The 12518-nt window shown below is 41.8% G+C and overlaps 1 protein-coding gene across 2 annotated transcripts in view; it reads right to left on the bottom strand.

Annotated features, from left to right (window-relative positions):
• Positions 1-12518, bottom strand: part of NCOA2 (nuclear receptor coactivator 2) — a 1980807-nt gene that overhangs the window by 95238 nt on the left and 1873051 nt on the right. For both annotated transcript variants that reach the window (XM_044067155.1, XM_044067157.1), the window contains exon 23: positions 7889-7978. In XM_044067155.1, the coding sequence (XP_043923090.1) occupies positions 7889-7978 (90 nt within the window). The remainder of the gene's footprint in view (positions 1-7888; positions 7979-12518) is intronic.

The following is a 12518-nucleotide window of genomic DNA, read 5'->3' as shown; positions in this document are numbered from 1 at the left end:
TTCCTCCATCTTTTTTAAGAACAACTTCTGCTTTTGTGCAAACAAAAGTTCCTGGTTTAATGGAGCATCTAGTAATTTTGCTTTGACATGGTCTAGCAAGATTTGTTCTTTCAGCCAAGCATGCCTTCTCAGTACAGACCCAGTGACAGCAGCCTGAAAGATGCTTCTAAGGCATGAAAGCCAAACTGCAAAGTATGTTTACTAACTTGCTTTGCAGAATGCATTAACTCTTGTGAATCTTTACTCTCTACACAATCTGGAAGCAACATCATCTTCTGTTTAATTAGTTCCATAATATGCTGCTGGTACTTCAACTTGTGAAACTGGCAATTTAAAGCCCTTATGGCAAGAGTTGCAGAGGTATATACCTTCTTACCCCATCTGTCTAAAGCTTTAGAATCCCTGTCTGAAGGGGTAGGGTTTTTGGCTGTAGTAGCCTTAATACCTTTAGGTCCCTGGGAAATGGTCTCTGGATCCGCAGTGGGATTTTTAAAAAGACATTTGTGTGAGTCAGGTACTCTGTAGTACCTGTCAGGCTTTCTAGGAGCTGGTGGTAAAGTATCAGGAGTAAGACTGGATTCCATGAAGACATCATCTACAATATCCAGGACAGGGGGTATAGCTAGAGGCCTGTGCTGAGGCAAGTCTAGAAATTCTCTGAGTCTCTTTTTGGACTATGGGTAGTTCTTGCTTTCCCAACGGAAATGCTCTTTTAAGGTATGCAAGGTTTCACCAAAAGAAAAATCCTCTGGAGGGGAGGCACAGGGAATGGAATCCTCTGCATCTGAATCATCAGAGGTAGATAAGGGAATGTCCTGGTAATCAGAGGGATCACAGCCATCGGACTCACGGTCTGTAGAATCAGAAGGAAAATCAATCCTTTGTCTTATAGAGGGGGAAGGTTGGCTTCCTCTAATTAAAGTTATAAGGTCTTCAGCCATTCTAAGCATTTGTTTCTGTGGCATGGGAGCTTGAGCATGCGCTTTAGTCGTCGGTTTTCTAGGTGTAGTGCAAACACTGGGCCTGAGAAACTTGGTAGTTTTAGACAAAAACGAAGATGTCGGTTTAATACGAACATCGGAAGGTCGGAATACACCCTCAGAAGCTGGTGTCTGCACAGCGGCTCTGGACCCATCCAAGGTAGAGACATCCGTAGGTTCCATAGTAGAAACATCATCTCGTGGCATACCAGACTCCGAATGGGTCTCAGCAGAGGCCTGCGAATCTGTAGAAGCGGGTATCATGGGCTGCGAAGGCGCCTTACTGAGTACCGGCCTATGCAGTCTGTCTCGGTCTTTATCCTTACATTTTTTTGAAAGATCGGTAGTTGGATGGCTTGTCTAAGCCATTTCGGAATATGGAGAGCAAAAGAATTTAGCAACAAAGATAGCCAGATGATGAATAGTTCGGGCATTAAACAGGGCACGAAACCTACAGCGAGGAACGTCGTGGTCTGGGCCTAAACAGGTGATGCAGTAAGAGTGAAAATCTCTGTGAGGTATTTGCTTTCAACAGGCAAGACAATTGTTAACCTTTTTCTGACATCGGTTAGAGCAAGAAAAAAAGATCCCCGATGGGGTACTTAGCTTTAGAAGACTTCAAGTCTGAAACTCGAACAATGAAAATTTCAGGTAGCGGCCAACCAGCACTTACAAATTGCTTCTGCGTTGGGCTCCCGCGCGGCAAGAAAAGCTGATGTAATGGTGTCGGCTGCATGTTTTATTCCCCTGATTTCATGGATGAGGCGACAGCATCCGACACAGAAATCCCAAGACTCTGGCATTCGGGCAGAGGGCTACCTGCAATCAGATAACCCAAGTGTGATGACTGTAACAGTGAAACATGAAGAATATCTGAAGATACGAAAGTCGTCGGTTTGTGTCTAATATCGGTAGTGCGAAGAACTTCCTTGGAAGCCAGTGCCTGCTCAGTGGCTCCAGACCCATCCAAGGTAGAGACATCCACAGGATCCTTAGTCAAAGAAGAGTCTTGCGGCATACCGGACTCCGAACAGGTCTCGATAGCAGCCTGTGAATCCATAGAAGCGGGCATCAGGGGCTGCGAAAGTGCCTCGCTGAGTACCGGTGCAGTCTGTCTCTGTCTTTTCTGAAGCCATTTCGGAATAAGGAGATCGAGAGAAAGTATTTAGCTATGATAAGGGCCCAACGACGTATAGTTCTGGCATTGAACAAAGCACAAAACTGACAGCGAGGGATGTTGTGGTCTGGGCCTAAACAGGTGACGCAGCAAGAATGGAAATCTCAGTGTGGTATTTGCTTTCCACAGGTGAGACGATTGTTAACCTTTTCTGACATCGGTTAGAGCAAGAAAAAAGGATCCCCAATGGGGTACTTCGCTTTAGAAGACTTCAACTTCAATTTTGGAAATGAAAAACCCAGGTAGCGGCCGACCGGCACTCATGCAAACTGCTTCTGCATCGGGCTCCTCGGCAAGAAAGACTGATGTAATGGCGTCGGGTGCCTGATTTTATATCACCGATGACCTGACGTCAGTCCTGGAGCGACAGCAACCGACGCAGAAATACTAAGCCTCTGGTATTCGGGCTGACTGAGGGCTACCCCTGCCAGTATAACCCAAGTGTGATGATTGCAACAGTGATACACAAATAACATCTGTACAATGCCATCCAAGAAGGGACAGTTTAGTGGAAGGGGGGGGGGCAATACTGTAACATGGAAGAGAAGGACATCTATGGTTACAGTAAGATTTTACACAACTATTCTAAGTCCTTCTACTCTCATGTTGCAGTATTCCAAACCCTTGGGTGAGTGCCAAAGCTCAAAGGGAAAAAGAGAGTGGAGGCTTGGAACTATTTTCTAGGAATCCATGAAAGACTGCCCTGACAAATCTGGCCCTGGATTTGGAAATATGATCCAATCTATAATGTTTGGTAAAGGTGTGGACAGAGGTCCATGTAGTTGCCTCTAAAAAGGAGGCAGTGTCCAGCCCTTTAAAGAAAGCCCCAGATGAAGCCATAGCCCTAGTGGAGCGTGCTTTAATCTTAGATCCTAAGGCTTTTTCATGGTATGTATAACAAATTTAGAAATTCTCACTTACCCCTTGTCGAGGGTTAAGCCTAAAAGAGGATGAGGACCACCTCGGGGCAGTTGTATGGTGGAGGTCTTGTAAACAGAGTCCCTTGACAGCTCACATGTATCATGCTTTTGCTGGCACCTCTGCTTTGATGTACCTGTGGGAGCAAGGCTTGTTAATTTAGTCTAGTTTTTTATTTTGCTTTACTAAATTTATAAAAAGAGAGAGAGCAGGTAGTTTCCTAAGAGTATGGGACCAGCTGTCCAGCTATGCTAGTTGTTCGTTCTATGGTCTTCATTGGTGGAAAGATCTACTGCTGAAGCCTCATTCGGAGTAGCCTCTTGTTTCACCTGGAGTTTCTCATGTGTGAAAAAAATTCTTAAGAACATTTCTACGATGGAGTCTAAGCAGTCAAAAAATACGCTGAAGTAGAGCTTTACGATCCTTTACTGGTTTTGAAGAAGACATTCAAGAGCTTAAATGTTCTTAAGAATTTTTTCATAGATGAGAAGCTCCAGGTGAAACAAAAAGCTACTCCGAATGAAGCTTCAGCAATAGAACTTTCCACCAACGAAGACCATAGAACAAACAACTAGCATAGCTGGACAGCTGGTCCCGTACTCTTAGAGAATTACCTGCTCTCTCTCTTTTTATATAAAACAAAATAAAAAACTAGACTAAATTAACAAACCTTGCCACACCAGAGCCATCCACCTGAGCTAAGGCAAATTACCAGCCTGCTGTACTGGCAAAGGCTGCTTGACTTTCTTTATGTTTCTGTGGCTAGAAGAAGGTTCAACTGATAAACCAGTGTGTTGTCTTATGTTCAAGCCAATAATGGTATTTGTTTCATAGGGAAGCTTAGCAGCAGTAATCGGTAAAATAGGAAAGCAGCAAAAACGTTAACTTTTTACCCGGAAAAAAACTAAAAAGCACATCAAATGCTTTCTCCATTCTCAAAAAGTAAAACCACCACAGTTTCTCCACAGAAAGAAGTTTTAAACAAGTTTTTACCACAAAAGTGAAAAAGGGGGCTCCCATTTAAAAGTAGATAAAAGTCACAAGACCGTCAACCAAAACACCTTTTCCTAGCTTAGAAGTACTTTAAAAAAGAAATTTTTATTAGTAGAAAAATTAAGTGGAAGTTTTTCCCTGAAGGAAACATATCTGCCCAGCTAACTGCTGATCCTCAAAAGCCTGTTGAGTACACTTCTTAGTAACAGGAAAGTTGTGAAAGATTGACGCACAAACCTGACTTTTTTCCAGCTCACCTTAACTCATGGTTTGAGAACATGGAAGGTGTCCTGAAGCTTTGCAAGCCAACCTGCTGTTATATCCTAATGCAGGATATAACCCAAAAAAGCTTAGGCTACTGAAGCAGTGATCATAAAAATGAACATCTAACTAAATTTTAATCTCATCATCCTTGACTCCTTATTTCTGACTTGTGTGACTTTTTCTTCTAAATTTTAGATTACTAGAAATCCGAACAATCAAGTCTCTAAATTTGACTGGTCAACTCGAGAATGGTGGTGTTGAGCTCTATCATGAGTTGTGATATACAATTACCCAGACAGAAGACCTAAAATTTATGAATACTACAGTTAAGCCTTTACATTTATTATTTATTTATTTTATTTTACATTTGTTGACCGGGCTAGTCTAGCTGGATACATGTCCATTTTCAGTAGAGGCCCGGGGAGAAAGTAATAGCAGATAAAACTTACAAAAAACTAAAAAAGCAGTTCTTACAAAAATTTTTTATATATATATATATATATATATATACACACACACACACACACACACACACACACACACACACACACACACACACACACACGTCAGCCATGAGAACATTCTGGCACTACAATTATCAATCATAGTCAGGTCAAACTGTACATTAAAAAAAAAACGCTGCTCTTTTTAAAACATCAGCATATTTTGAAATCCAAGTTGGCTACAGTGGGTAATGCTGGGTAATGCTGAGAATATGATGGTGACAGTTATGAGTCCCAGACAGAACACTGGGGAACATCTCATTCCATCTTTATCCATTCAGAGGTATGGCTAAAGTTACTTTACTGAGTCTATACGTTAATCATTCCCTAATCCATCTTATTATAACTGGGAAAGCTTTTGCTATGATTAAACTAACTATAAACCTTATTTTCAAAACAATCCAAATTATACTCCTCTGTCATCAAGTTAAACAGGATGCACTCACAGCTTTGGAAGAAATCAAGGTGAGGTCTGTGCTGGGTTTCTTAGGCAATGTCTGGCTTCAGGGGAGCATTTTCAAAGGCAGCTTCAAAGCTGTAAAAGACTAGAGGAATCACCATCAGCACAAGATCTACTATGCCCAGCAATTTCAAACATCTGAGTTTTTGACAGTTCTTTGGCTCCTCAAATAAAAAGTTTGGGGTGGGGGGTGGACATCATTTGCAGTTCATAAGGGCTGGGGCAGATGTGCCACAAACTCATCATGTCCATCTCACTAATAAGGATGAAAGGCCTGGTGCGCTCCATTTCTAATGGAGCACTGTAACCACAGGACTTCAGTCTGGGGCATCCAAGTGCTGAACAGCTAGTCTCGACATCAAAAAGAGGAGAACAGTACACACCCTGTGTGCATCTCTTGAAGACTCCCAGGTATCAACAAGTCCAGCTGTGAAGCACTAGCTAATTATGCTGAGGTTGGCTGTGAGACTGCTATCCCACTATAAGCCTCCAGAAGGGTATCAGCAGTCTGGGATGCTTCAGAAAAGGGTACTCAAGCTGGAGCCCTAGGGCCCTCTCGTGTCACAGGACCGCAAACGCTTCATGCTGTTTACAGGTGCAATCTGCTGTCACAAATCGTTCTGTTCTACTATGCCACTTAACATTATCCTCCTTATCTGCACTGCTGGTTGAATATTCACCTATTGGAAAAGGGACAGATGCCATTGGCTGCAAGCTAGAAAATAAGGCCCAGAGAACAGCATTCCCCTGAAGGGCACGCCAGATGAAGTGACATCTCCCTACAACTTAATTCCCAAGATTAAAAAATAACACAGCAACAATAGTCCTTATGATGAACACTTGTACACTCTAACATCAGAGAAGGGATATTGAAGTGTTCCAGGAAAAAAAAATACTTCCATCTATAACAGTTTAGGTCTAAATGGACTGTGTAAAGACTGGGATATAGTTCCACTCTTTATTAAAATACAATTATCGCTTTCTCTTCCCTTATGGTGATAGTATAGAACTAAACTGAAATTCTGGAGCGGAGTTGCATGAAACAGCACAAATAACTTCTGTTGAATGGCAGTCTTCTATTTAATGTTTCATCAGATGCTAAATTCAATAATTATGACCGACTGAATTTGTCCACTAGATGGTGCCTGCAATCTCAGTAAACATGAAGACAACTATGTCATATAGATCAGGATTAATTACTACTGCAAATGACATCTGGGGACGGCCACGGTGGTGCAGCGGTTAGCGTTGCCACCTCACAGCAAGAGGTTCTATGGTTCAATCCTCGGCTGGGGTGCCTTCTGTGCGGACTCTGCATGTCCTTCCTGTGGTCACGTGGGTTTCCTCCAGGCGCTCTGGTTTCCTCCCACATCCCAAAGACATGCTGTAGGTGGAGTGGACACTCTAAATTGGCCCTAGGTGTGATTGTGCGCATGTGTGCGCCTTCTGTGGAAGGTTGGGCACCGGGCTGGCAACTCGACACTGTAAAACTCCACTGCCAATCATGAGCGGACAGGTGATCCGCTTTGGCGACCCCTAACTGGGAAAAGCCAAAAGAAGAAGAAGATGACTGCAAATTATATCTGGGTACCTGTTAGAGAGAATTCTGCACAATTTGAAGCCACAGTGCTCTGAAGCAAAAAGTGTTGTCTGCTGAGATGCCTAGCATCCCAAGTAACTCACTGAAATGGAAACTGTTTCTATTATTTTAATCCACCGAGGTGGTTTTGATGGCTCCTGTTTTTGTAACATGTCAATGAACTAGGGACACCTGTACTTCAAATATATGCAATTTACTATGACCCCAAGGTGTGCTAGCTTCGGAAGTGGGGAAAAAATGAGAGTGAACAGAGAGGGTCTACCACGATGGAAGCAGAAGAGTTAAGCCCACTTTCCCTAACATCATCTTGGTTGTACAGCTAATACACCTCAAGCCTCTGGGAGAACTTAATTTTAATCCATTTCTGAATTACCACTTTCCAAACTTAGCACATTTTCTTTCTTACATTATTGAGCACACTCAGTGATGCTACCATGCAACAATAATAAATCAACTGACTTAAACAGTGATTTAGAAGTCATAAGAAATTACAGATACAAGACCAATCCTGCCTAGGATCTTTCAGTAACATTTCATTTGCTGATGTCACAGTATGATAATCTTGCTTAAAGACACAGTTCCATTAAGAAATCCCAGAACTAGATTACAGTTGACCTTCAATTAGTTTCATGAACGATACCAAAGTGGCAAAACTGGTCAACAAATTATTTACAATTAACAGTGGGATCCAGTTAAGTAAATCAGTCCTTTAATAACGGAAAGGAGACAGGAAGATACTCCCCTGAAGCAGACTACTGGAATAGGTTTAGAGTTGGAATGATGTTAGCTTCTAGCAACAAACCAACAATTAGACTAAATCAAATCTGCATACTGTTAAAACAAAAAAATCTTTTGCATGCTTAACAGTGGCTCTACTTCAGATGAGTTAATAGTCAACCCAAAACTGCAATCCCATCACCAACTAAAGTCTCTTCTCAGTTTAAAACAAAATACTTAATTCTATCATTTACTTTTTGAACTAGGAGTTCTTACCCGAGACACATCTCCTTCCTGCTTGATCATATCCAGTCCAGGCAGCTGATTTGGGAAAAGGGTGCCTCCCCTCAATGCAGGGTCGGTTACCTAAAAAAATATTAAACAGGTCTCATGATATCAGGCATTAAAACTACAAATTCAGAGCTTTAAACTGTATTAAGAAAAATGAGTGATTGGGGCTTGTTTTTTAAATGGCAAACAGATAAGATTCAACTGCAAAGGAAAGAAATTTTTAGGGGACATTACAATCTCCCAAGTATAAAATTGTAAGTTTGTAAGCCAGTTATTCATTAAATGTTTGCATTCAGCGACTCATTTCGTTCTGAAGCTGTGGTATGCACTCTGTCTGGGATACAGAATCTAAGGTAATCAACACAAAACTTTATGTTAAATGCACAAGGAATAGCCTTTTTTTCCTGGGGTCAGAAGCAGTCCTTCCTAGTGGGAAACCGCCTTTTCAGTTCCTGCAGCTAGCATGTGGTGTCAAAAATGAACCAACATTAGAAGTGCTCCAGCTTTTGCTTTACTTATGTAGCTCACACTTCTCATATATGCACCAGAAAACCACAGCAGTATTTTACTGGTAACCTGCAAACATGTAGTCTCATTCGTACAGAACACATTAATTAAAATCTAAATGATATACAAGCAAAGCAGAAGATACTACATAAAAAATTAGGGTCAATCATATATCTCTCTACCTTAAATAGTACTGCTAACTTAAAATACAAAGGGTGTGCAAGGGCAAACATCACAGGTCACATGTACATAGTAAAGTTATTAAAGGCTAGTGAAGTTACAGTTCAACTGTGGGAATAAACAGGGATCCAACAGGAGCATCTGACGGCTTCTGCTAGAATACGGAATTGAGGTCTGAAACTAAATAGCAAAACAGTTAGAAATTTTACAATAAAAATACCCTAATATTTCCTTTCCATACAGTAAGTGGTGAGCAATGAATCTTAACTCGAGTTAACACAGTTTCTGAAATAAATCAAACTTTAAGAGACTTAGTATTTTATATGCACCAAGTATGGTGGATTCCCAAGGCTCTATAACTCATTGCACAAATGCAAAAGAAAACTGCTGAAAAATGTAAGTGAACCTCTGGAGGAACTGTATGAAAAAGGTGAGGCAGGGCACAAGACTACATAGATGGGGGTCTATGTTATAACAGCGAACGATCAAAAGATCGAACGCTGATATATCGACCACAAAAGAATGAAAACAAAAAACAGCGAACAGCCAGAACAGCGAATTTTTTCCCAGGGGGAAAAAAAACAAAAAACACACACACACTAAACACGATTTTAAGTGGGGGTGTGCCCCCCACACCCCCCCTACTTAAATATACCAATTCCGAGATTGCACTACAGTGCCGAAAATGGCAAAGTGATGGAAGTGGCGGAGCGACTTCTTTCCCAAGGAAAGAATTTGCTTAAAAGCAGCTTCATTTTGCGTTTTCGACATTTACAGTTCGACGAAGACACATTCGACATAATGTGTCTGTTCTTCTGACAGCAACCTGATGCATGGTATATACTACTTGTGGAAGAAAAGTTACAGGTATACAACTTGTGTTTCTATTTTCATACCAACAATGTGCAAGGTTTGAGTGAATGACCAACTACAACAGTCAGTTTCAGTGGCTCAACATGAAACACATTTGCCTTTGGTTTTGGAAAATCAGAATGCCATGGTTTCTATTCCCCCTTCAGGTGATCCAATTAATTTTTTTTTCCATTAGTGACAGTGCAGTGCCAGTATTAAGATGTGTTGCACTCCTGAGTGTCCCATCCTTCACATGAGATGTTAAACTAAGGTCCTACCTGCCTGGCTTGGTAGTACCACAGGTGGATGTAAAAGATACCACTGTACTTACAAAAGAGTAGAGGCTTTATTTACTTACACCATTCACACACTGTCATAGCTCTTGAAATCTTCAATTTTCATAAATGTATATATCATGCAGAATGAAATGATAAACACTTCATTTCTCCATTTTCCACCCTTTATTAAATAAAGCAAACAAATGATTATGCCATAAACTACTACTGGTAGCCATTTGAAATGTCGGTACCCGCTACAGCAAGTCCCGATATACTGAGAATGAACAGCTGAAAGATGGGGCTTACATATACTAAGTCCAAGATGCCATTTCTCAGAATATTCCCTGTTCTGCAGGGTATGGCAATCTGAGAGTTGGCATATATAAGGGGGAAGTTTTAAGGAGAAGAGTGGTTTTCCAAATTCGCTCTTCTCCCTTATCGGTCTCTTTTTCCTGGCTTTTCTGCACTTGGCATTCCCAGTATCAACATTTCAATAAGGAGCCACTACTACTGTCCCATACTTTGTAAAACAGTAAATCTTCACATCTAGCCTTTCATACAGACTTACAGCACTTACTAAAATGTTGTCCATGTCATCCTTTTCTTCCAACATAATCTTATCAGAATTTTATCAATTTCATCCTTTTTTCTAACATATTCTTATCATACTGACCCTAAGCAAGCGCTCACATTCTAAAAAAGCACATTTCATAGTTTCTTCAGCTTTACACAGTTTGTATAACCTCTCATTCGTTTACACTTCATCTGGCTTTTACATTAGAACTTCAGGGAAGACAACAAAGGAGGGAGGTCTATGTCCTCAATGTTCCAAATCCAGGACTGCCACTGCCCACAATCGGGCTAAGTGGAGAAAGCACCAAGATGATCACGTAGGGGAAAGACACAGCTAACATCCCAGGATAACTCGGGGTGGGAGTAAATTGCATCCTGCTCAAGTAAATAATCCACAGCAGAACTGAAAGATCAAGATAGAATCAAGCCACTAACAGTCACAGATGACCTCATTAACACCAAACCTGGGAGGCCAAAGACAAAAGTAGACCTAACTCAAGGGACATTAGGCCCAACCAGATTTCCCACCAAAGTCTTGGGTGTTGAAAATATGGTCCAACCCTTCCATAAATCTTGCAAAGAAATGTATACTGTTGCATTACTCAGCATTCATAAATTTTCAGCAATGAAAATAAAACCAAAGGGCATGCAAATGCAGGGACTTCCCGCTGTATCATAACACACTGCATCAACGGGTTTCTCATGCTCTGTCTTTTCCAAAATTAAAGGCTTCTGCTATGGATGTTGTGGGGGAGCTGTGCCCCCCCCCCCCCGATTATATAACCAAGAAGCACAACATAGAGGAAAAGAGATAAAGCAGAAGATGTAAAGCCCATAAATATGTTGTTGTGGCTTAAAGAGTTTTGTTGCAATGACTCATTAAGTTTCCGAATGCAGGAACTTTTCACACAGGACAGCAAAGCTCAAAATTCTTTATTTTCTGTGCTCAGAGCTATCCAGACCTTGCTTTGGTAGAGGGAACTCCTACTGCCTACCAGTGGGACTGGTAAGCATTGTACTGCCTATCTAACGCTAGAGGAGTGATTTCCAGCTCAGAAATTGTAATTTTATTAGACTTTTGGGCTGATTGCTATCCCTTTCAGCTTTCTGGCTTAAAAACGCCTGTGTTTGCACATTTTTCACATCGTGCAGCACTGCGAGGCTACAGTTAAACTATTCCAGGTGCCAGAAAGTCTGCTCTTCAAATTTTCCCATAAAACTAGCTGATTTCTCAGTAGTAGCACTAAAATCTGAATCCCTGTGACTAGCACTTGCTCTAGAACCTGCTGGGAAGCACTAGAAAGCCTGAAACTGATACAAGCACTCAGCTCTCCTTGTCAATAAGGAGAAATTAATCATAGGCACTAAACAGCCCATAACTGCAAAGTACCTTGCAAAGGTAAGGGAAAACAGCTCTTAAACTTTACAAAAAAGCACCTAAACAGGCATGTCCAAGGGTCAGCTTCCGGTGATTTCTCCTGTCCACCTGGTGAATCTGGGCATACTGGGGCAATGCGGCAACTGCCTCATGTACACAGACAATCCTCTCCTCCTACCACCCAACACTATAACCTGCGAGAGATGCACTTACATAGCCAAAATAGAAGCAAAGCTCTCTCCGGCCAAGATTGTGCTAGACAGTCAAGAGGAGAAGATTAACACCTGCATTACACCTCAAGCAACTCAAAACCCACACCATCAACACCCACACATAGCAACACTAAACACACATATGCGGAGGCCCTTAACATTAACCTGCCCAAGCAACAAAGACCTCCGAAGCCGAAACGCAAACTAACACCAGTCACAACCAAAGTGACACACAGCTCACAACACCAGTGTACCACCCAACAACAGCCCCTAAGGCAAGACAATGTGCCCAACACTTTAGTCATCGGTGACTCTATAGTCAGGCACACTGATGTCCCACTCACCAGGCTGAACAAGGAGAAAATTACTGTCAGCTGCCTGTCGGGTGCCAGGATCCGCCACATAATGCATGCACGCAAGTCACTCCACAACAAGTACAAATACGACTCTGTCATTGTCCATGCTGGAGTGAATGACAAGAGACGTATCTCCTTGGACTACATGAAAAGAGACATGGAAGAGCTCTTGGATCATGTGACCCAGGCAGGTATGACCATAGCCCTGAGTAGCACCCTGCCTTCACCCAGAATGATACCACAGTATAAGGACAAAATGATTGACTTCAACAATTGGCT

The sequence above is a fragment of the Protopterus annectens genome, chromosome 3.part1 (genome assembly GCF_019279795.1).
Source record: "Protopterus annectens isolate FY-2018-M chromosome 3.part1, PAN1.0, whole genome shotgun sequence".
Lineage (NCBI taxonomy): Eukaryota > Metazoa > Chordata > Ceratodontiformes > Protopteridae > Protopterus > Protopterus annectens.
This window is presented reverse-complemented; position numbering and strand designations above follow the sequence as displayed.